This window comes from Rhea americana, unplaced genomic scaffold (assembly GCF_003343005.1).
Source record: "Rhea americana isolate MKP2758 unplaced genomic scaffold, rheAme1 scaffold_46, whole genome shotgun sequence".
In the NCBI taxonomy this organism is placed as follows: domain Eukaryota; kingdom Metazoa; phylum Chordata; class Aves; order Rheiformes; family Rheidae; genus Rhea; species Rhea americana.
The window spans coordinates 2,569,909-2,592,022 of record NW_028186601.1 but is presented as its reverse complement, the minus strand read 5'-3'; the positions used below and the strand labels follow the sequence as shown (position 1 = coordinate 2,592,022).

Here is a 22,114-nt window from a genome sequence, read left to right as displayed (position 1 = left end):
AGTTAGAACCAGCAAAAGTTTTATGTCCACGCTCTGATGCTTTCTGAATTAGATAAGTAGTTAGAGGGCTCAGTCAACATCTACTTCAGAGAGAAATTTAAGATGAATCATTACAAATTGGAGCTATTCCAGTTAATTTCACCAATGCTCACAAAAGCATTTATCATATCATTAAGGTAGCATTTCAGGCTGAAACAGAAGGGAATGTGTATGGCAACCACTGAAACTTATTTATATAAACAATTGCCAGAGTTAAAGTTTCAAAGCACCTTTAGCACGCAAGATGTTCCAAAAAAKCTTCTACCAGGAAACCAAGTTCAAGTAATTTACTGTAATATTCAGAATTAGAAAATATTAAAACTTAAACATACAAAAGTGAAAAGAATCACCAAGAGGGAAGCACTGGCCCTATCAGTTGAACAACAGATTAAACATAATGATTAGGTCACCTAAAGTATTAAAATATTAATTTAATTTTCATTTTTCTCCTAATCAAAATACCAAGATGCTCTCATAACACACCAGCAGTCTTGTTTTTCAGAGGACATATTTCAAAGTATAATATAGCTAGGGTTAAAAAAACAGGTCTTTGATAAAATACATGTAACTTCAATCAGTCAAGGCTAACATGACTCAAAACAGTATGTACTACACATATAATAGAATGTATACATATATACACATAAATGTATTAAAACATTTTACTTAGCTTCAAGTACCTTTACATTATTTATTATTACAACAAATCTCTTAAGAGATATTTTGTGCCCTATGGATATGGAAAGTCTAAATGACTCRTGAAAATATTCAATAGCTTTTTTTAAAATTTACACTTAACTCAAGTTTTCTTGCCCTAGTATTTTGAGATGTTGAGATATACTAAATGACTATAGTTATGGAGTACAGGCTGCAAGAGGCGAAGCTTTCCTTACCAGCTCTTTTGTTTCTCCATCATGCTTTGCATTGAAGTCTTTAGGTTGAAACTTCCACAGCAACGAAAGGTCTGTCAAAAGTAGTGGGACTTTCAGTGGATTTCTGAAGGACACTTCCACAGTTATTGGTTCTATTAAAAAAGCACAAAGGAAAAAGTGACAACCAGCTACCTCCACTAAAATCTGAAGCTTCACTTTTAACTCAACAGGCCAATCGCACAAAGTGCAAGTTTAATCCTACAATAGTACAGGAAATACTGGACAAATTGATTTAACCTACTATTTCTGAAATAGGCAAGTCTTAACTTTACCTTCTATTACAGCAAGTGGAAATCTGGAGTTATCTGAACAGCTATTTAAACAGAACTGTGTTGGTTGGAAGTTTGAAGGCATTATTCCTTTGTTAATTACAGAGACAACCTGCTCCTCAAGTTCCTTCCATTGTTGGGAGGATTCCGAGTCATATTCCTGATCCAGACTTACATGTGTAGCTGCCTGCTTTTCACCTAGTACAAGTTAAAGGCATGTTATAAGATGACTGCAGCAACATGCAACAGTTAAAACAAAAAGAGCTTAAGTATTCTTGAAACATAGCAAGTGCTCAGTGACTGTCTTTTTTAATGTCACAGTTAAATAGTCAGAGAACTTTCAGATATTTTGAAATAGACACACGGAAGACAATCCTGAAGATTRTTTGAATATACTTCTATTTGCAGACTGTGGAATTCCATGGTTTAGCATGCAACGTGGTATACTCAAATTACAGTTTATTTTTAGCTTATGACAGAGTACAGCCCCACAGTCTGCATACTAATTTCTATGCAGTGTACTCCACATTCAGGAACCTAAGTTTCAAACATTTCATCCAAGAGGAAATTAGATGTAAAGCAAATTTTGATCACTAGCACTTGTGTTGAGAACTTAATATATTAATAACAAAGTTTATTATGGTCTTGCATTGAAACTCTCAAACTATGAGGAAAAAATCCCCAAGAAGCCAGTGCTTATGCAGACTTCATGAAGTCTGCAGACAGCTAATAAGAAGATACTAAGTTTAAGATTAGCTTCTTAAATCAGACTTCAGAAAAAGTCTTGTCACATTCTTTTTACATAATAAACTTTGAAAAGAGACCAAGTCTAAAGTATGTTTTGGTCCCACAAATGAAAGATTTAAATCTGTTTACATAAGGTTCTCTAACCTTCTGCTGGTCTTCGATCATGCCCAAAGAAAACTCGGGTTGCTGAACTGATAATATATGGTAAAGGAAGTTGTGGTAATGGACCATCAGGTGTTAGCTGGGTAACGTTCTGGAGCAGAGGAGAAAAAAAAACATTATGACATTATGCTGTATATCACCAATTTTCAGATCATAGTTATACAGCCCTCAAGACTTGAAAGGCCAGCATTTGTAAGATGGCATGAATCATTAAATGCTTAAGATCTGAGAGCTGCTTCTGTCTTGACAGTCTGAGTATATTATCTTCTCTCAGTAAGAGTTTAAAGTTTAAGAAATCTTTTTATAAAGGGCAATAAAGATTTTAATTCATCATCTGGCACAGTGGTTGCAAGGTTTATTATGATGCAAAGCTTGTTTCTAAGTTCAGAATTTGATAAACTACACTCACTATGCCACTATCTTTATGCAGGTTCTCACCACAGCTGACCTGTTAACCAGTCCCAAGTAAGGTCTACCACAACTTAACAATTTCTTCAGTAATTCTGTTCATAAATTTGTAAGTCAAGTCACTAACTGCAAGGTTACAAGTTGTGGGTAGATATCTTTATTCTTGATTTTGAATTGTAGCATATCTTATACAATAAACTTGCATATCAACTGATGMACTTTATCTATAAAAACCCCATGAATTAAAACTCTGCAATATGGATATTGAGTAATTTAACAGAAAAGGCTAGTTGGATTAAACTTGATTTTCTACAGCTATATTCACACAAGCTTCTTGCCGCTGAATTAGAAAAAGGCTATGAAAGTATGTATGGGGACAAGTAATCATTCCTACAATAAAGCTCCACCTTAGAGATGTTTGTCACTACCAGTARTTACAAGAATTTTATGATCTGCTGCACCTAAGTTACAAAATACTTCTCCTCGAAGTATCTAAAAAACCTCAACTCATACCAATACACCCCCCAACAAATAAGATTTCCCAGAATTGTATCCAGATGGCTTTTGAGTATCTCCAAGGAAGGGGACTCCACAGCCTTTGGGCAACCTGTTCCAGTGCTGCCACCCCCACATTAGGGAGTTTWCCCTTATATTCAGACAGAAAGCAATTGCATTCCAAGAGCATTTTTTTTGACAGACAAAGCAGCAAAAAAATTACTGTAAGCAAGCTTGTTAGGTTAAAGTCAGTCTAAGTTTAATATCTGCATAGAAAATAACTCTGAGAATTATAAATTTAAGCTGAAAGCATACTAACTTAGGCAACTGAACAACACTTATTAACTTTAGGAGTGCTCCTTCCCTCAAGCTTTTGGTACCAACCTTAACCAAGCTAAGTTTTTTAATTGAAACTTAGTTTACCAATTAGAGAAATCTGCTGCTAGCAAGTTAATATTAAATGTAGACACTCAAAGTAAATGTAGACACTCAAAGATTTAACAGGAAGAAAGATTAAAAATTTTGTCAGTGACACAAGGAAGTAATGCATACATCTAGAGTTTTARACATCTATTACTAAAAACCTCAAAGATAAAGTGAAGATAACAAAGCAGATCCTTTTACTCCTTTTACTCTTACAAAAGAGCCAGATCTATCATAAGCTGCAATTCAGCCACCGACCTCAAAATTAAGAGCTCATTTTACTGCAATAAAAGCACATTCAAAAGTAATACTAGCACCCAACATGCTATACTGTATCAGATTCACTATCAGTGGAAACTATGTTTCAAAACCAAATTTACTGTGTTTATGTGTTTTAGGACTAATTAAGGTTAAAAATGAGTAGGTCAACTAGATAAAAAGCTGATTCTAGAACAAAAAATATGACTAAAATTAATGACTTAACAGAAAAGTTACTGGTAATAGAATCACTGACTACTCAAGGAATGAAAGAAAAAGAGGGGGAAGGAAGAAATATTTACCTTATAAACATAAAGATACTCTCTTAAAAAAGCTCCTTGCTGAGCTGGAGGTTGTTTACTGTCATTAATCAAAATATGCCTGAAGGCTGACACAGCATTGTCAAGTTGACGAAGAGTAAAGGACTGGCGACCAATAGTGAAGTTAATATGATCTTCTGCAAGAGACCAACCTTTCCCTTTGTAAACCTGCATGGCTTGACAGTAGCAACGTAAGGCATGTTTTTTCTGCAAGAAAAACAAGATTAGGTCTCAAATAATCTCACTAACCACTCAATGCAGTACTAAGAAAACTAAACAGTAAGTCAGAGAAGTGCTAGCCTGAAGAATTCCACTACCAAGCCTCAGGATACATGTTTCACCTCACTTCAGTAACAGAGCTTTCAGTGTGACAGCTCAACTCAAAAGTTCTTCAGTAAGAAGCATTTAGGACAACATCCACAACGAGCAAACTAATACACATGACCCTGTAGTACATATGAGAATTACCAATCACATCAGCCGCTGGGAGATAAATGCTCTGCTCCCAAACAGCTCCTCAGTTTCCTTTCCTGTATATACATCAGGACTCCAGCATTCACTGCCAAACCTAGGTATTTAACATCTGCATAGGCATTCCCTGAACAGGCAAGTCTCAGCTTCTATAAAAGGGAACAGCACTCCCTTATTTACAGCAGTGATAGGAGAAAAAAAAACACAAGAAATATTCAAACAGCTATAGTGATGAAAGAATACAAGCAGTAAGTCTTTAATATCAGCAGATATTACTGACACTCTTTAAAATACAATATTGTAGTATTACAGCTGAGCAGCCTGGTTGACTTTTTTGGGTAGCATTTATTCTGTTTCTGTGGAAGGGGAACATCTACAATCACTTCAAAACAAAGTATTTCTTAGAAACCAGAATCCCTACAGAAGTTAAATAGAAACAGTGTGAGAGGGATGCTACATGAAGACAGAACCACAAAGTTCTACAAAATGTATAGCTTTCYAGGCAGAGAAATTAGATTAAAAACACCACACATTCATCAATAGCTCACTATCAGTAATTTAGTCAGAGAAACAGGAAATCTACTGCAACAAGTCAACTAAGCTAAGAGGAAAATAGTCCTACTAGTATTTCACCTCTAATTTTAAAAACAGAAGTTGAAAGCAAAACTATACTTTCTTTGGTCTTTATCAGGATGATCAAAACTAGATTTTTCAAGCAGGAGGTAGAGGAAGAAGGGGCAAAGATTCTGTTTTGAATAGGATTTTGATGCCTGGGGTCTCTTGTATTGTTGATTTGCAATACAAATTGATCTTTAACACAAGTTTGCGGCATATAGGTAAATTGAAACAGCCCTGTAACTTAACTCCTGCAGCTAACCTCTGCAGGGACCAGGCAAAATCTATCTTTAGCAAGTCTGTCACACATCTGAGACGGAAATAAAAGAACAAATTATGTACAAAAGACTTTCAGTCTATTTATCACAGAGCTGTCTGCACAGGAATGTGAGTGAAAAAAAATCTATATTGGTTTAATTGCTAATTGAGCMTAAGTAGCCATAGTAGTAACTGATCACATACTTGTACCTTTACACCGAAAAGCGTATGGTTAAAGCACCAAGAAAACAGAATATCTAAGTTTTGCTATTATTTTAAAGAGTTACAATTTAACAGATCCAATTCCTGCAAGTCACTTTTATCTCAAAGGTGATAATACATCTTTATTTAAGTGAAAAGCATGGTATTTCACCATTTTAAAAAGTTACACATAAAAATGAAAATATTTATTACTGAAATCTCAGTATTACTTCAAATACAAATCTAAAAGACTGTATTGATTAACGTAGAAGTCATTTTCACACTCCAGAAGATCAGAGCTCAGTAATTCTAATACAAAGATGTTCAAAGATGTTCAGAAGACACACATTCATATTCAACATACTATTCAAATTAAATATAAAATACTGATCATATTTTCCACCTGGAAAGATATACTTACCTGTCCAGCTTTACTAAACCTATGGCCAGCCAGTATCATATGAAAGGCAAACTTTCTAACCATGGGACTCTTCATGTTTATAAAGCAATGAGCTGCTTGCTCCAACAAAAGTGCACTGCGAAGATCAGAATCCTATTTGAAAGCAAAAAGGATAATTAATCTCAAAACTGAATAAAGTAGTAAAGGTTCACCAAATAAAAACAGAAAACTTCTCTAATCACTATTGTCCCCTATAAGATAATGACATTTGAACATAACTATTCTGTAAGAGAAACCTATTATTTGCACCTACTTATCCAATTCCTCATAATACAATCAGGTTTTCCTGTCCTAAAGTGTTTGTTTCTAAAGAAATGAACAGATACTGAACAAGAGTATACTTGGTAACATTTCAATTTCTTTTAAAGAAAATGTGCGTATGTAAGTCTACGAACTGTTTATAAGAATAGGTAGTTATAAAGTTTATATTGATAGAATTTGCACAGATAATCCCTGGACAAGTTTGGACCTACTTTGAAAACAAGACAAAACAATTTAAATTTAAACTTACATGGTTAAGATTGYACTGATTCATAGGAGCTGAGCTACAGTGGTTCCTTCATCACTTAAGCTATAAAGAACTGATTACATGTGGGATGGTATCCATTATGGCTGTGAAAGCCAAGCTAGTATTTAACCACAACTTTAACTGACAAAGTACACCAGTAGAGCTAAGTAGATGTTAAAGGAAATTAATCATGAAGCCAAAAGATGATAAATACACATCTAGCAGGTCTTTAAAGTAGTCAAACAAGTCACTTCACTTGAAAGAAAAAGAACACAAAGTACTAGTTTCTTCACTTGCTGTATAAATGAAGTTTGCTTCATTTCAAACTTCATACTTGGTCATTTGATATCTTTGGATGTTTCAACTTCAGACAAGCATTAGACTGTAACCTAGAAGTGTTTGGGTATGTAAATAAACAAGGGGAAGGCAAGAATGGAAAAAACTATTAAGTGATTACCTCACTGGTTAAACGAATCAGAAGAGCAGCTGCCTCTGAATATTTACTTTGACTTTTTAAGATTTCAGCACTAAGCAGCACACAACGTTCAGCCAAAATCATGTTCCTAGAATAAAGCATAATATATTAATAAATAAATACTACAAGAAAACATGGAACACTTAACCTCAAGTCTGACAAGCTCTCTGTATTGCATCAGACTAGTGCTTCGTCATATATATATTCTTTAAGAATAAAAGTTCTTCCTCCTCCCAAAAACACTATGTACACTGTCACCTTTACCATTACATTTCTCAGTACAGTCAGTCAAAGCTAATGAAATCATTTGAGGAAAATTATCTTATTTATAAAAGCCTTTGGCAATCTAACTAAATGACCCGATAAGCCAGAAATCCAACAGCCAGCAACTAGTTTAATAACTACTCTGTCAAGAAAAGTGTCTCTTCTACATTATCCTAGATAAATGAACGCATCTTACTCTTCAGGACTTATACCATCATTCCATGGTCTTGTAGATAYGTGGTGCTATTAGAAAGAAAAGTTAAGCCGTTAGGTATTACATCATTCATAGAACCAGTATGAAAACAAACATACTTGCAGATATCTCTGTAAGTCTGAATTGCTGTTTCCATATAGTGAGCAGGATATGGTCTAGGAGCCCCAGGCTGAAGAAAAGCTGATACTGCTGCCATTTCCTGCCAAAAAAAAAAAAAAGGGGGGTGGGGGGAAGACAAAAAAAAAAGACATGCACACACACACAATCAGTACATTTTTTCAACAAATTCTAAACCTCAAATTGCTGACAAAAACTTCACCAGCTGTTGCTAGTTCAAAATATTTACCTAATTATTTACTGGCATATAAAGGGCATACAACATTTTATAACTGACAAAAGCTTTAAAAGTGTAGCCATAAATAGGCTGTTCTGTTATTTAATGAGAACAGCAAAAAATTCAGATGCACTGACACAAGCGTCCGTTTTCAGTTAATGGTACCCCCTAACATTGTAAAGTTGTACAGAATCAATGCTTCTGCAGAAGTCTGAGGTAGTTTTCTATTGCAGAAACGATCTTTAATACAGTAGAAATATCATCCATTTTCAGTTGAAGGCTGTATTCTGGGTTTTGCTTGAATGAAATTACAGTCTTCACCTTCCAAAGAAATTTTGGATTCATTCTACTCTTAAATGTGTCATCTGAAATTTTAGTTCTTTCCTTATGGAGTAAGATACCAAAATTTTTCTGAAATATCCAAAGATTAAGAACAATAGGTTGCATAAATTCATAATTAAGCCCTTTAAAAAATATTAGATTTAAGAAATTATTAGATTTAAGAAATTAAGATAAATTCTGAGACTAGCCAAATACAGCAAAACTGCCTGCATAGCAAAAAAAAATAAGATTTTTATTCAATATTGGACTATGTACAAGAACGTTTTCATAGATCTAAAAGTAAGGTTAAGTTCAATTGAATTAACCAGACTAAAGACTATAAAATATAGCCTCTAAAAATTGTTAAAACTAGGTTTTCATTTTTCCCCAATGTTCCCATTTATCTTATTGAAAATTATTTTAATCACATATTTAGGTCTCCACTCTTCAGGGAAATTAATTAATGAATGAGAAAGTCACTGATGAACTCAACTATAGACACGTATTCAAAGAACATCCCCCAGGAGGATTAATAAAAATGCTGCAATATCATATTTATAGTAGTATCTTTACCAGGAACTCAAGATAAGTAGTTTGCCAGAGTCTAAAGAGATACCGTGTAAATAGTTTCCATGTATTTTACATTATCAGACTACAAATCTAAAGAACAATTCTGCTGCAGTTATAGAAATACTTCTTTCAGTATTTCACACTAAGTAAAGAATTAACTCTTCATTTTTATTCTTTTTTTTTCCCCTTCATAAAACAGCGGCTAGTAACAGCTTTAAAACACTCTAGGATTTGCAAAAGTTAAGCATTAAATTTGGCAAGACTTACAAATTTGGAGGCTGGGGGAAAGGGTTGCATTTCCCTACTTCCAGGTAAGTATTAGGAGATTATTATGAAAAGTTCAAGAATATCTGTTATGTGAAATACCAACCAGTGCTCCGGCTGCATAAAGCATTGCTTGATCATTTAAAAAGTCTTTCTTTGCTGTATGATAACAGCTATATGCAAGTTCATAATGTTGCACCAAAAAACACAAGTCCGCCATTTTCCGTATTTGAAGCTCTGGTGCTTCTGGTGGATACCTATAAACATAAACATTCACATTTAAAGTCATAAAGTCATAACTTTTTGTCTTGCTCTGGTTACGGCTTTTTTCTTCCCCTTGCACCTTAATTTCTGTTCAGAAGGCAGAAATATGCACTGTGTCACTTCAGTTTTACTCAAAGAACAGGTTACTAAGAAAAGAGAAAGTTGCTTCCTTTCAGCCACACAACTTGGTTCCCCCCTCAACTTTCTAATTAACAAGACTCACCAACTCAAATATTCAAAGAAAGCCTCCATCTTACTAAGTACTATAAACAAGTATGCAGCTATCACTACAACCACTAAGTAAAATTAACTTAGAGCTTAACTAACCTAAATTAGAGCTAAATAGAACTGCATGAGAAGAAAAATATGTTCTGATTCTTCATCTAGCTATACCTTATGCCAAAAAAAAAAAAAAAAAAAAAAGCTTGGCAAGTTCCTGTCCTCTGCAAAAGAAAATCTCACAACCAAATAAAACAAAAACCTGAAAACAGTACAGTTACCAAGACAGAGAAGACTTTGAATACAACTTGTGCTCATTATTTTAAGAGTGGCTCACAATAACTTGGCCATGCATCACTAACATTCTGAAATGCTTCTTAAAATAAGGATAGCAGGACCAAAAGAAGTAGGAGATGAGAGGAAATTAAAGTTTCTGAATTAATGCATTTCAATTCCATGAGTGTCTGTTCTGAATGAATTCAGAACATGGATTGTGGATAAAAACGATGCTTATAGCCACACTGTCASCATCTGGATACAAATGTTGCTTCTTGTCCAGAATTTCATCACTACCAACACAAACTAYAGATAAGTTAATCAAAGGCCATCAAGCTCTGCACACTGACATTCAAGAGCGGAGAGCATTCAGCAAAGAAGATTAAGAGGATATAGGAAGAGGACACTGAACAAGATAAATTCTGAGAAGTGCAAAGTTAAATATATTGATGCTAGATACAAGTAAAAGCTCCACTCTGCTTAAGAGTAGGAGGACGCTTCAGTAGACAGTTTCTCCTCCCCTTCTGCTTTAGTTGCCTTTTTCTTAATCCCTGCTACACCTTTATTGCATGACTCTTATACAAAGTACTTTTCATGATTCCTCCAAAGCTTTTTACAGAACAGTTGCTTTAGTTCACTTTCAAGAATACCACACAACAAACACAGGCACCTCAATCCCCMAAAAGGCACATTTTTCATTTAGATTTAAAGTTACTGAGCGACGTTACTTACAGCAAGCCAGATGTATTCTTCAGTTCATTTATACTTTTCTCTGGAACCTTACTGCCACTAAACCATTTTTTAGTAGCAGAAAATAATGATCGACTCAAGCCCTTCCTGGATATTAACTGTAAAGAGAACACAAGTTAAATTAGAGCACTGCTTTGCAAGGGAGATACTGATACAAGCCTGGGTTTCTACATGGGTCTAGCTTCTTTAGAATTGCCCAAGAACTGTTTTCAATAAAATGCTCAAGAACACACTCCTTTGGAGTGAATCACTGATAAAGAGATAGAAGCTGTTGTTCACACATTTATTCAATTTCAGATAGCTGAGCTTCACTACTATTGCTGTGTACTTCATACAACTCAATCTTTAAAAAGGAAAGATGAAACATCTGATGATGTATTTGTTTGAACTAAGTTATCACAAAATATAATTTCTGGCCTTAGTTAACCTTATATCAGCACCACTACAAACTTCAGGAAGAGCAACATTCCCACCATCACCACATTAAGCATCATCACACTGTAAACACTAGTGTCTAGTGCTGAGGATGCCATTGTCACACCTGCAAGTAAGTTTACACAGTTTAATTATTTTAGAGATGCACCCCAACTAGTAAGGGAATTTCCACAGGAATTACAGCTCATATGATCTAAGCAGACTACATCTCTTTAAAGAGGATTTTAAAAGATAATTTTAAAAGACTTATCACATTGTTCTTACAAATACCCTGTACTAACATTCTCCACACAAGGATGTTCAGCTCTGTTTTGTTTCTTTTCCAGTGTAAACACAGTCAACACATACAAACTCACTAGAGTTCATCCAGGGAGAGACTGCACTTCACAGCATGAGATATTTGGTACCAGCAACAATCCTGCTTAAAATGATTGTCAACTGGACAGTTCAACTAGAATATAGAGTTGAGTGACTGATATTTGGGTCCAGGTCTAGTGTTAAATACGGTCATTTGATTTTATATCAACTGAAAGAGCTGGAAAGACAGACTGACTTAGGTTAATACAAATGAGAACTCCTTACTGTGAAGGAAATACCTTTAATGCATGCCCTTGCCTTATCATGGGTATGATATCAACTGCTATTCTTTTGAAGTTTGGCAGTTTAAGAGATGACTATTTAATTGCAGAAATTCCTAAGATGAAAACAATGGCATGATTTAGTGTTCTCCTGTCAAAAAGTAGCAGTTGAAGTGTGCAGCTTTTTTGGGAGATAATTATTGATGAACATGCATTTTATAAAACTTTAGCAGCGTATTCAAACGTTGAAAGATACATTAAGATTTTAGAAGCAAGGACAGATACCTCTAACAATAGTTCAAATAGGCTTTCATCAAGAAGCCACTTTGTACTGAAGTTTTGTTGATAGCACAGAGGGCTCCTTAAGACACAAACTGAGCCAAAACAGCTTCTCTCAAAATTTGCTTGTAATATTGAATAAGATCACTGAATCATTAGAAGCAGACAAAAGTAACAATTTCAACACTGTTTCAGGTAACTACATTTATTTACATTTGCTTTAGCTTATTGTGGCAGGAAGTGTTTTTAGAAGAAAACTGACCTGATCATTAAGTTGTCGAATCGTCTTCTCTATATGTGGCAAAAGTCCCCTAAATGTGAATTCCTGAATGAACTGTCGAATTCGGTCATGATCTGTGAGTGTTAAAAAAGCACCATGAGGCATTCCAGAGTTGGATTTCTTTGATTCTTGCAAAGATGCAGTAGCCTTCATGTAATCAGTGCTATCCAAACTGCCACTGGGATGATCCAGTTGAAGGGGGTGAGTTTTAAAGTTATTTGATAGGCCATCTGTCAAAAGATTGATGTAAAAGTATATAAAGTTTATCATTAAAGGTAACCAACTTTGAACACTGTACCACTGCAACTACATGTTTGAGGAGATATTTYTGAATCTGACTACAGTGCAAAGAATCACCAAATATGTTAACTAGTATCAACRATATTCAAGAAAAACAATTAAAACATTAAAAACACAGGAAATATTGATGGAAAGATGGAAATGCATCAATTCCTACAGCRGCTGCATCCAAGTGTTTTTTTCTATTTCTGTTTTAAAGTAAAACACTAGTTTCCCATTCCCCTTTAGCGATCATGAAGTTCATCAGTCTCCTCTGAAGCCTCTTTACTTCAAGTAGTGATTGACCACTATTGCTTCTAGTGATCTGAACTAGATCAAGACATTGTCTTGATCAGTAAAGTTTTAATAACTTTTCATGTTATTATTTCCTTTCCACATAAGTACACTTAATTTTTTCTTTCTTTTTTTTTTTTTTAAATCTGTCCCAGCTGAATTGCAAAAGCAAATCCTTAGAGGATTTCACTCAAGAAGTGGAAGTGTAAAGCTGGGCATGTAAGGTTCAGACAGCAGCTTGCAGACTACCTCTGACCTGTGAGGACTCAGAAGACCTCTTGTTCAGGCACTTGTGGGCTCTCCTAAACRTGCCACATCTCCCTGTGACTTTCCCCTTAGGTCTGAATGACCTGGGCTGAGCCAGGCCAGAGCTGGGTACCTGCACTTCTTCCTTATTTGATGATGCTTCTCATCCACACAGCCTCCTTAAAAATAAGCCATGATTAAATTTGCACTTAATTTCACTTACTGTCCCATTTCCTATGCCCTCTGAGGGCTCATTTGCCAGATAACTTACATAAATACCTTGCTACTTTGTCATTTTCAGATTTAAAAAACAAACAAAAAAATAAATTCCAAGCTACATTAAAGCATACTCAACTTCACTTTTGCTATAAAGAAAATTATCCACTTACTAGTCAGAGTTTGGAAACCATAAGCTTAATCTTACAATATATGATTCTAATATAATCAAAGGTCATGTCATTAAAGATAGATACATCCATCAATCTCCACCAACTAGTGGATCATCAGCATTACACTTTCCTTTGTGGACACCATGTTAAATACCTCCAAGCATCTAGAAAATTACTATTTTGACTACTCTTAAAAAAAAAACCCGTACAAATTTTATTTTGGTTAATTTCAGTTCAGAGATGATATGCCATTTGTCCATACCTTGATTAAACTTGTTGATTTATGAAACATTATCTCAGTGTATTAAACTAGTTAAGATTAAATTTGTGAACTTTTAGAACTAGTTCATTTAATGCTTGTAAAGTAGAAGTATCTATAAACCACATATTGCCCAGAGTTCAAATTATCTAAGACATGAAACAGCTCTATAAACGCTATCACATTAACATTTTAAAGCAGTTTAYAAAAATACCTTTAATCTCGTTATCTAAGCCATCTGATATCAAGTGATCAGCATTCTTATTTGAAATGACAGCATATGGATAATCTTCATAGCAATCCTACACCAAGGTGAAAAAACAAGTGGGATTTCAAGAATATTGGAATACACACACAACAGTCAATTGTTAACTTCAGTCACAGTATGTTTAAACTAGACATTCTTATACATTCATTTTTTCAATAGTTTGTGAAGATTTGCCCAGTTGCAAAGACAAAAGTTACATTCACAGACAAACCAAATACCTTCCCAGCTTGCTTATATAGCTTCACTGTGAACTTAAGCATCTCCAACAGCTGAGTCTCTTATATAGCAGTGCCCTATAGTAGCAAATACACTTCCAAACAACTACTAAAAAACTCTTATTAATATATATATATAAACACACATGCATATGGGATAGTTGGCATAAGGAAGAAAGCCTGTTCACCCTCCTTCCTCAGCCCTCCCACACACAGATCTCAGGATAGCTTATGGTGGAACATAAGCTCTTTGGAGGACCCAAAACTTAAAGAATCAAAGAGGCTTGACCTTCCACTGTCAGCTAGATTTGATGGACTGATTCCACTCATACACCTTTTACAGATACAGCTAAAACTGTAGGACAGTCAAAAGCAGAGTCGAGGAATATTTTTAGTCTTGAACCCCATGTACAGATGTTAATGGCAAACAGAACTAAGTACTCTAACATATACCATCATTTGTCATCTGGGCAGATGACAGACCATATCATATCGCATTGCGAAAAGTAACCACAAGAAGAGACCTAGAAAAGCAATTCTGAAAGTGAAGAGAGTTAACCAAAAGTAATGTAAAGCTTACCATGAAAAGTACATTTCTGCTTTATATGCACTGACCAGGGCAATAACTTCAGGAGGTCAAAACCTGAGTGCCAATGCAATCYTTTTGGAAAGTATTATTTCAGTACTTTTTACTATCAGTTTAAGTGGCATATATGATATTCCTTTGAATAAGGACTCATCTTATGCCCTCACAGAAAATCAGGTTAAAAGTGAATTTTGTAAAATAGTGTTAAAAGTATCCCTACTAGTTCAGCACATTCCATAGAAAAATACATACTATTAAGGAAAAAAGTTAATGCAATAAAAAATAGGTATCTGTGTACACAAACTGTTTTAAGAATATTGTAATACCTGGTTCTGGATACTGCTTTTCTGAAGGTACTGACTCCAAGGATCTGGTATCTGTTCATCTGTTCCTCTGTTAGAGGCCCGTGAATTTATTTTCAGCAAATAGCAACCCTGAGTTCCGTATCTCTGCTTCATCTCTTCATAAATGCAATCAGCTCTGAAAAAATTAATGTTTACCCTATCTTACTATTACACCAATTCTAAATGTTTACTGCAACAAGCTATTAGACAATTATCCACAGGGACTAATAAAAAAAATTAAAAAAAATCAGTTCTTTACATAAGAGCAAAACTGAGATACTCCTAAAAGAAATTAGTTCAGTGAGATASTATAGAAATCATTACTTCAAAAAAAAAAAAATGGAACTGATTTCCTTATAGTATTTCTAGATCTAATTCCACTTCATGTGAAATAAGCAGTCTGCCTTAATAATGGCCAGCAAACTGGTTAAGATTAAACCCACAACAGAATAATAAGTTATAAACACCACACGCATTTTGGTCAAAAAAGTTCATTGACGGCAGAAAACTCACTTTTGCTCTTCTCCTGTGCTTACATCATGCAGTAATACATAGTATTTGAGCGTGTTCGGTATRAACCATTTCGGATATAAATATTCACTACTATGCTGAATTCGATGTTGTTCCTGAGACAGCTTTAGAAATTGTTCCACAGGCTCCATTTCACTAGAAGAAACTACAAGCATACCTAAACATATGTTAAGGACATTTATCAGAAGATTATCAGAAGAACTTGAAACAGCCACTGACCACGCAGTTTAAAAAAAAAAAAAATCCTTGTTTAAGCTCATAAAACATACGAGACTAAAGCTTGTGCAACTGAAGTTTGGCCTAGGTCTCAATTAAGAGAAAAAAAAAAAATATGTGGAACAGAAGACGTAAAATACTAAACGAACTATTACTTTGAATTCCATGTCAAAACTGGAGAAAGTTCATGTTTCATCTTGTGCCACAGGTATTAGCTAACCGACCCTTTAAAACCTATGCTTACACAAGTGTAACTGAAGTTTACTCCCAAACTATTTTACTTCTTAAAGYTAAAAGAACTATAATTTTAAGGCATTACTTGACTCAAAACAATAACAATCAGTATTAATAAATACATCAACACCTGACTAAAAAGCAGATGTGTTAAGTGTGACTCTGATCATGAGAAATTCTGCTTTGCTATTTCTATTCAAAGTCATTAAGTTAGAGAAGCTAAAAAATAAGTCGTATTTTAAATATTACTAAAATTTAGTAGTCAGCAGCCAAAATCAGTATTTTGCCAAATTAATTCTGCAYAAGTGGTCATCTCAAACATACTCATGCCATAATACTGAAATGATAAAGTACAACTGACAATTAAGTGTTATGAAACTTGCAGCATTAATTTTACTGTAAAGTCAACACCAACTACATTATGAAACAGCACATTCCCTGACTCCCCATCCCAAGGCCAATAAATCAGGCTTAACTTTTGCTCAAAAAAGTTACTGCAAAAGCATTTAAAGCATCTTTACAGCCTTTTGGGGTGAACTTCTAGTCATTTTAGACAACCCTTCGACACTCAAGTACTAGAAAAGCTAATGAAGAGATGCAAGCACATTCCAACTCAAAATTCTCTGCTGAACACTGAAGACAGTCAATAGGTACCTAAAAAGCCACAGTAAACATTGTAGGGTAAGTTCACATATATTAGGCCATAGTCTGAGATATAAACAAGTTTATAATTTCCCCTTCCTCCTCCCTTTAAGGCTCCAACTGCAAAGAAATCCCTTACACAGTTGGCCTGAATAGTTAGATATACAGATATAGACATATATTTCACAGCACATTGGCATAAAGAGTCATTCTGAAATTTCAAAGTCTCCTGCACGGAGACTTTGATCCTTATGGAAAATGACCATAATACTGAAAGGATACATGCAACATAGTGGTTTAAGAATTCATGATCTGATGCAGGCATGGACTGAAGAAAACTCTCTCTGTAAGACTCAAACCAAGGAGTAGTAGCTGAAATACACAGTAAGATACGAACAAATTTATTTACGTAGTCAAGCTTCTGTTTATTTGTTCAAATAAAGGAATTAAGAAAAATTACACCTGTAAGTGAAACTTGCAAACTCTGACAAGGTCTGCAGAGGTCAGGCAGGAAGGAAAGGGGAAAACAAACAGTCTAAGGAAGAGCTTCTACAGTACAGAGGCTGAAAACATACAGGTGGGAGATATTAAAAGATACTTAAAATTAATCCTGTGAAACTGAGTAATAATATCTCAAGCATAAACTCCTTCAGTATTTTGAGCATACCCAGTCTACACTGAATATATACACCATTAGAGTAACTACTACTTCAGCCCTCTGAACACACACATACACTTAGAAGAAAACAAATTAATTCTTCTAACAGTCATTGTACGCATCTCATCTAAGGTAACAATTGACTGAGATGCTAAATTCATTTTGGAGTATGCACAGGAACTAAGGATTACCAAACCCCTGTTCTGTTGGTCTTGCCAAAAGCTTTCTGCAAGTGTTGTGACTTGCCAGTAGTCACCTTCCTCTTTCACTCCTTAACCCATAGGACACACACCACATCACGCCACTAAATCCTTACAAGGATACTCTGCCATGCTCAAAATGCCCTTTTGCAAAAGAGATTTGATTATTTCAGAGTACTTAAGCAAGATCTACAGAGAGACCAAGTAGATCTGCGACACTGGAGAGTCTRTGAACCTAAAAATCTTCTGTTTCTTTCCACTTCAACTATCAGTCTAGAAACAAAATATTATTTCTCCTTTCAAGATTTGTTTTATGCCATCACAATTCTGCAATTCATCTCAGTACAAAAATCCCCAAGGCAAAGTAAATCAACTTGTTTAATAACCTGATTCACACAGCGCAGTAAGCTGGCATCCAGAACAAAATCTGCAAACTAGAAAAGAATGATTGGCAAGGAAAAATACATCATCAAGAAATCCTGGAGATAATTCTTTTCTATCTTGRGTGCTATAAGGAACAACATCACACACATCCCTTGATTTAACCTGCATAAGAACTCCCTAAAGCTTTGTCAACCTTCTAGTGCACTAAAGTTGATCCATTTTGTTTAATCTTGCGTTGTTAGGCCATCTTACATCAACTTCATCCACACATTYAAGTCAAACATCCTCACATTTCACAACTGAACTCAACTTGTCAGTATATTTCAGTGATTAAAAAAAGAACAGTAATTGCAAGCTAGAAATTTGCCTCTTCTGATCTAACCAACTGATCTTTGAACGCTCATCTGTGGTAGAAGAAAAAATGTATTTGCATTTACCAAGTCCAGTATGTAAGTATTTCAACTACTAGCAAAGAAAACACAGCTTGTTATTAAAAACAAACCACTAAAAAGTTGACTAGTGTCTATTTCACAAGTACAATGAAGCCTTGTAGTAATTCAGGTTTAGAACGAAGTAGTATTAAACTATAAAAGGTAAAAATTATGTTTTAGTTTCAAGTTCTAATTTCACTTTTCCATTCCTGTTATACAGTTGAACCACAGTAAAAGTTAAAAAATTTGACAGATCCATAAAYAGGGCTGTACTATGCGTATGTTCCATTTTTCATTCAGCCTAGTAGGAGATTAAGAGGGTACAAAAGCAACCATTTTCCTCTACAGTGCCCCGCACCCTGCAACATTTAGTCAAGCACATTTACAGGGCTATAATCGTTTACATTAGATGTTTGCAAAAATAAACATGCACCTTATTCAAAGCAAACAGTATTTTGTCCATATTTTCAAGAATGCAATGTTACGCATCACGTGTTATAAACAGTGCAAAGCATCACAGATCTGTGTTTTAAGTTTCTCCAGTATACATTTATAATATACTAAATGAGCAGAGCTCAAGTTCACGTAAACTTGTTAATCTGTTCAGAAACCATTAGGGAAAAAAGATAAACTATTTATACAAAACAGCTTATATATGAGAAATCTACTTCATTAGGTTTTGTACTATAATTTTATTGAGCAAAATGAATTTCATAGGTATCAATATTTAGCACATTTAGAAAAGACAACATTTAGTAGCATTTGAACTGACACTGCTGAAAGGATAGTTATGACCAACTGAAGGCATAAGCTTCATTAGTATTTAAAAATGGAAAAAACACATTAAGTTGTAATCTATAAAATAGCTAGATCATAAAACTTCACTGTAAGTTGAGAGGCCAACCACSAATACATTTATGAGAGCAATAGCTCTAATTAGACAAAAGTGCATTAAGTTTTGAAGAAAGTCATAAACCAGAAAATATCAATAAAGCAGAGACATGTACTGCAAATACACTTACACTTTAGTTTCAATTTGAACACTACTATCCACACAGAAGAAAACCCGAGAGAAGCAGGAAAGTATCTGTATTTGAAATATAGAACAGTGACAGTATACAGTTCTTAGAGAATCAAACAAGATGGCACTTTTACAGCATCAAAATCTTTTCTCCCCACTGTACTTACTGGACTCTATGGAAAGACCAAATGACTCAGGTTAACAGAATCAGAACTATGAATAAAAGAATATCCATCACCAACAACTTTTTATTTTGGGGAAAATGGAGGAATACACATCTATGCCAAGAAGAGTGCTAAACAGTTGCAGCAGCAGATGGTAAAGGAAAGGTGGATGGGGCACACAGAAAAGGGATAAAGGTCAATTTGGCAAATCCGCACCAACCACAAAAAAAAATACCTGAATAAAACGTAGATGTGTTCAGTTCCATCAGTGTCTCTTTCCAATTATTGTACCAAGGAACACTAGCTTTAACTGAGCGATCTAATAGAAAAAACATKGTATTATTATACTAAAAGAGGCTCAGGTGCAAACACACTATTGCCTTTTATGCTTTGGTAGCATGAAGTAGAAATCTGTACCACATAGGTTATTTGGATTCAAATGGCTTTAATCCCTGATGGGCCTCAATTATGTTTCAGGCTCAACATTTCACAGTGTACTTTAGAGTTCAGTATTTGTTTCCAGTTCAGCCCAAATTCTGGTCTTAACAGAAATGGAAATCTGGTAATCTATAAAGCTGTGGAAAATTGGAGAGTTATGTTTATAGTCTTTTCCAACTAGAAAAATAGAAGATATGTCCAAATATAAGCCACTAATTTCTGAAGCTTCTCAGCCTGCAGCACAACAGTTAAAGTAACTGAAGAGGTTAGCTGCTGGAAGTAGCCGCCCCAACTTTCTCCCTAGCTCTGTCCTGGTCTCGCATTTCTGAATATAAGTATTAAGATCATGCAGCCTTGAATGAACAGGACCAAGGAAGCTACTCAGCTGAAGATTGATGTAACAAGGGAAGGAAGAAAAGTCTTCAGCAGGATCACTTTTACTCACTCTCCACATTGACCAGCAGCTGGAAGAGGGAAGATATGCTCAGCTGAACATTAGCACCCTCTTAGCAACCATCCAAGTCTTATCAATACAGCAATATTATGGAACTACAAATGTGAGACTATTGAACAAGGGCAACAAAAGAAGGATTACAAACCAATTTATCACAGCAGTTCCAAAACTTTTCYTAACTTAGCAGGATAATGATCCCTCTATAGGAGAGGCTCATGTATGTCCTTCTTCTACAGTTTACTTATATCTTCCTTCAAAACATACTGCACRTGATGACCATTAAAAAAAATATCAGGGAAATAAGCTTTAATATTGCTATCATAGAAAACTAATTTACCACAACAAAAAGAGCAATATATTAAAGATTCGAGTATTTCACATTTCCATTAAAAGATAAAAAAATCCTTGGCCAGGAATGAGTGCTTCACAGGTTTTCAATAAAATGCTCTAACAAAGTTCCAGGGGAAGGGGAGAACAGAAGCTTCTTGGAGTTTTTCTACTTATATATTTTTTCCTATCTGACAAGCTAARGACTCTGTCATGTCTTGATAAAATATAATGGGATCTAAGTTTCATCAACAACACTGCTGGTGTTTCCTGCTAAAGCTTAATGAAGAGGTACAAAGTTACCAAATTGTTACATGGTTTTATCTCTAAGAATGATCTTGGATAGAGATTACACTGTTCTCCTGTGAAAAAAAAATCATATCTAGTCTGAATGGAAATAAGAACCTAACTGTTGAGAGAAAGCAGAGATTAAAGATGGTCAAGGAGATAACCAGTACACCTGGGCTTGAACAGCAAATAGGGAAGACAAAACAAGGGCTATATGCTTACACCACTACACAAAGAATGGCTCAAAGTTGTCATTTTTCTCCTCTTCCACTATATCACTTCTAAGTTGAGGCTGTTCAAAACATTATGAAGATTCTCTTCAYCAGAAGATTTGGCTCCTAGAAACCGGAAATCCCTAACAATTCAAGCAGACTTACCTCTTAAAAAAAATTTTCACGTTAAAGAAAAAAAAAAAAAGCTGTTAAGCAGAGAACCAATTCCACAAATAAGCAGGGGCATGAAACTTGTGAAGAAAGGCTGTAGTTTCCACTAGCAGCTCTCAAAAAGAGAATTTCTAAGTCTTGCAAGTCTTTTCCTTTACTATTAATATTTCACATCAGCCTGAAGATGTGGCTTGTAAATTAGAAATTTAAGATTGCACAATTGATTTTTTCCATATTCGCATATCCAAAAATCAACGTACAATGCTACTACATCTACTACTAATCCTAATTTACCAAATATATATAAAAAGACCTATCCGTCTCCTGTTATAGCAGTGCCAAATTCCTTAAAGCATGCCAAGCTAAGTCAYGTTTAAATAGGACAATTCATACATGCTTTAAATTAAGTATGTACTTGAAGGCTTTAGTGGATTAGTGCTTTAATTGGGAGGAGTTTAATCTTCTCAGCTCTCAAGATCATGTCTCAATTTTTCTCAGCTCTCCAAGGAATAAAATATTGCAAACACTTTTATCATTTTTAGAATATTCTAACCATTGTGATAGCAAAATATGAAGCACTAAGCTTTATGGCAAAACCACTTTATGACGACCTTATGAACTCAGTGCATTAAGTGATGATTAAGACAACAACTGAAAAAAGTCATGACTGACTTTAAAGTCATACATTAGTACCAATATTGTAAGTAAATTCTGATATATTTATCTGTTCTAGATCAAGTGTAATAGGTTGCTATCTCAATTTTGTAATAAAAA

The 22,114-nt window shown here is 34.8% G+C and overlaps 1 protein-coding gene across 4 annotated transcripts in view; it reads right to left on the bottom strand.

The window, feature by feature from the left end:
- The window catches only part of TRAPPC8 (trafficking protein particle complex subunit 8), a 50,631-nt gene that overhangs the window by 22,307 nt on the left and 6,210 nt on the right, over positions 1–22,114 (bottom strand). For 2 of the 4 annotated variants that reach the window (XM_085316292.1, XM_085316293.1), the window contains exons 3-17: positions 19,686–19,769; positions 16,875–16,964; positions 15,483–15,657; positions 14,952–15,105; positions 13,771–13,858; positions 12,072–12,319; positions 10,500–10,615; positions 9,115–9,265; positions 7,618–7,718; positions 7,024–7,129; positions 6,020–6,151; positions 4,036–4,260; positions 2,132–2,240; positions 1,244–1,438; positions 933–1,063 (exon numbers count right to left, since the gene is read on the bottom strand). In XM_085316292.1, the coding sequence (XP_085172418.1) occupies positions 933–1,063; positions 1,244–1,438; positions 2,132–2,240; positions 4,036–4,260; positions 6,020–6,151; positions 7,024–7,129; positions 7,618–7,718; positions 9,115–9,265; positions 10,500–10,615; positions 12,072–12,319; positions 13,771–13,858; positions 14,952–15,105; positions 15,483–15,657; positions 16,875–16,964; positions 19,686–19,769 (2,105 nt within the window). The remainder of the gene's footprint in view (positions 1–932; positions 1,064–1,243; positions 1,439–2,131; positions 2,241–4,035; positions 4,261–6,019; positions 6,152–7,023; positions 7,130–7,617; positions 7,719–9,114; positions 9,266–10,499; positions 10,616–12,071; positions 12,320–13,770; positions 13,859–14,951; positions 15,106–15,482; positions 15,658–16,874; positions 16,965–19,685; positions 19,770–22,114) is intronic. The other 2 variants (XM_085316295.1, XM_085316296.1) reach the window with 1 other exon arrangement.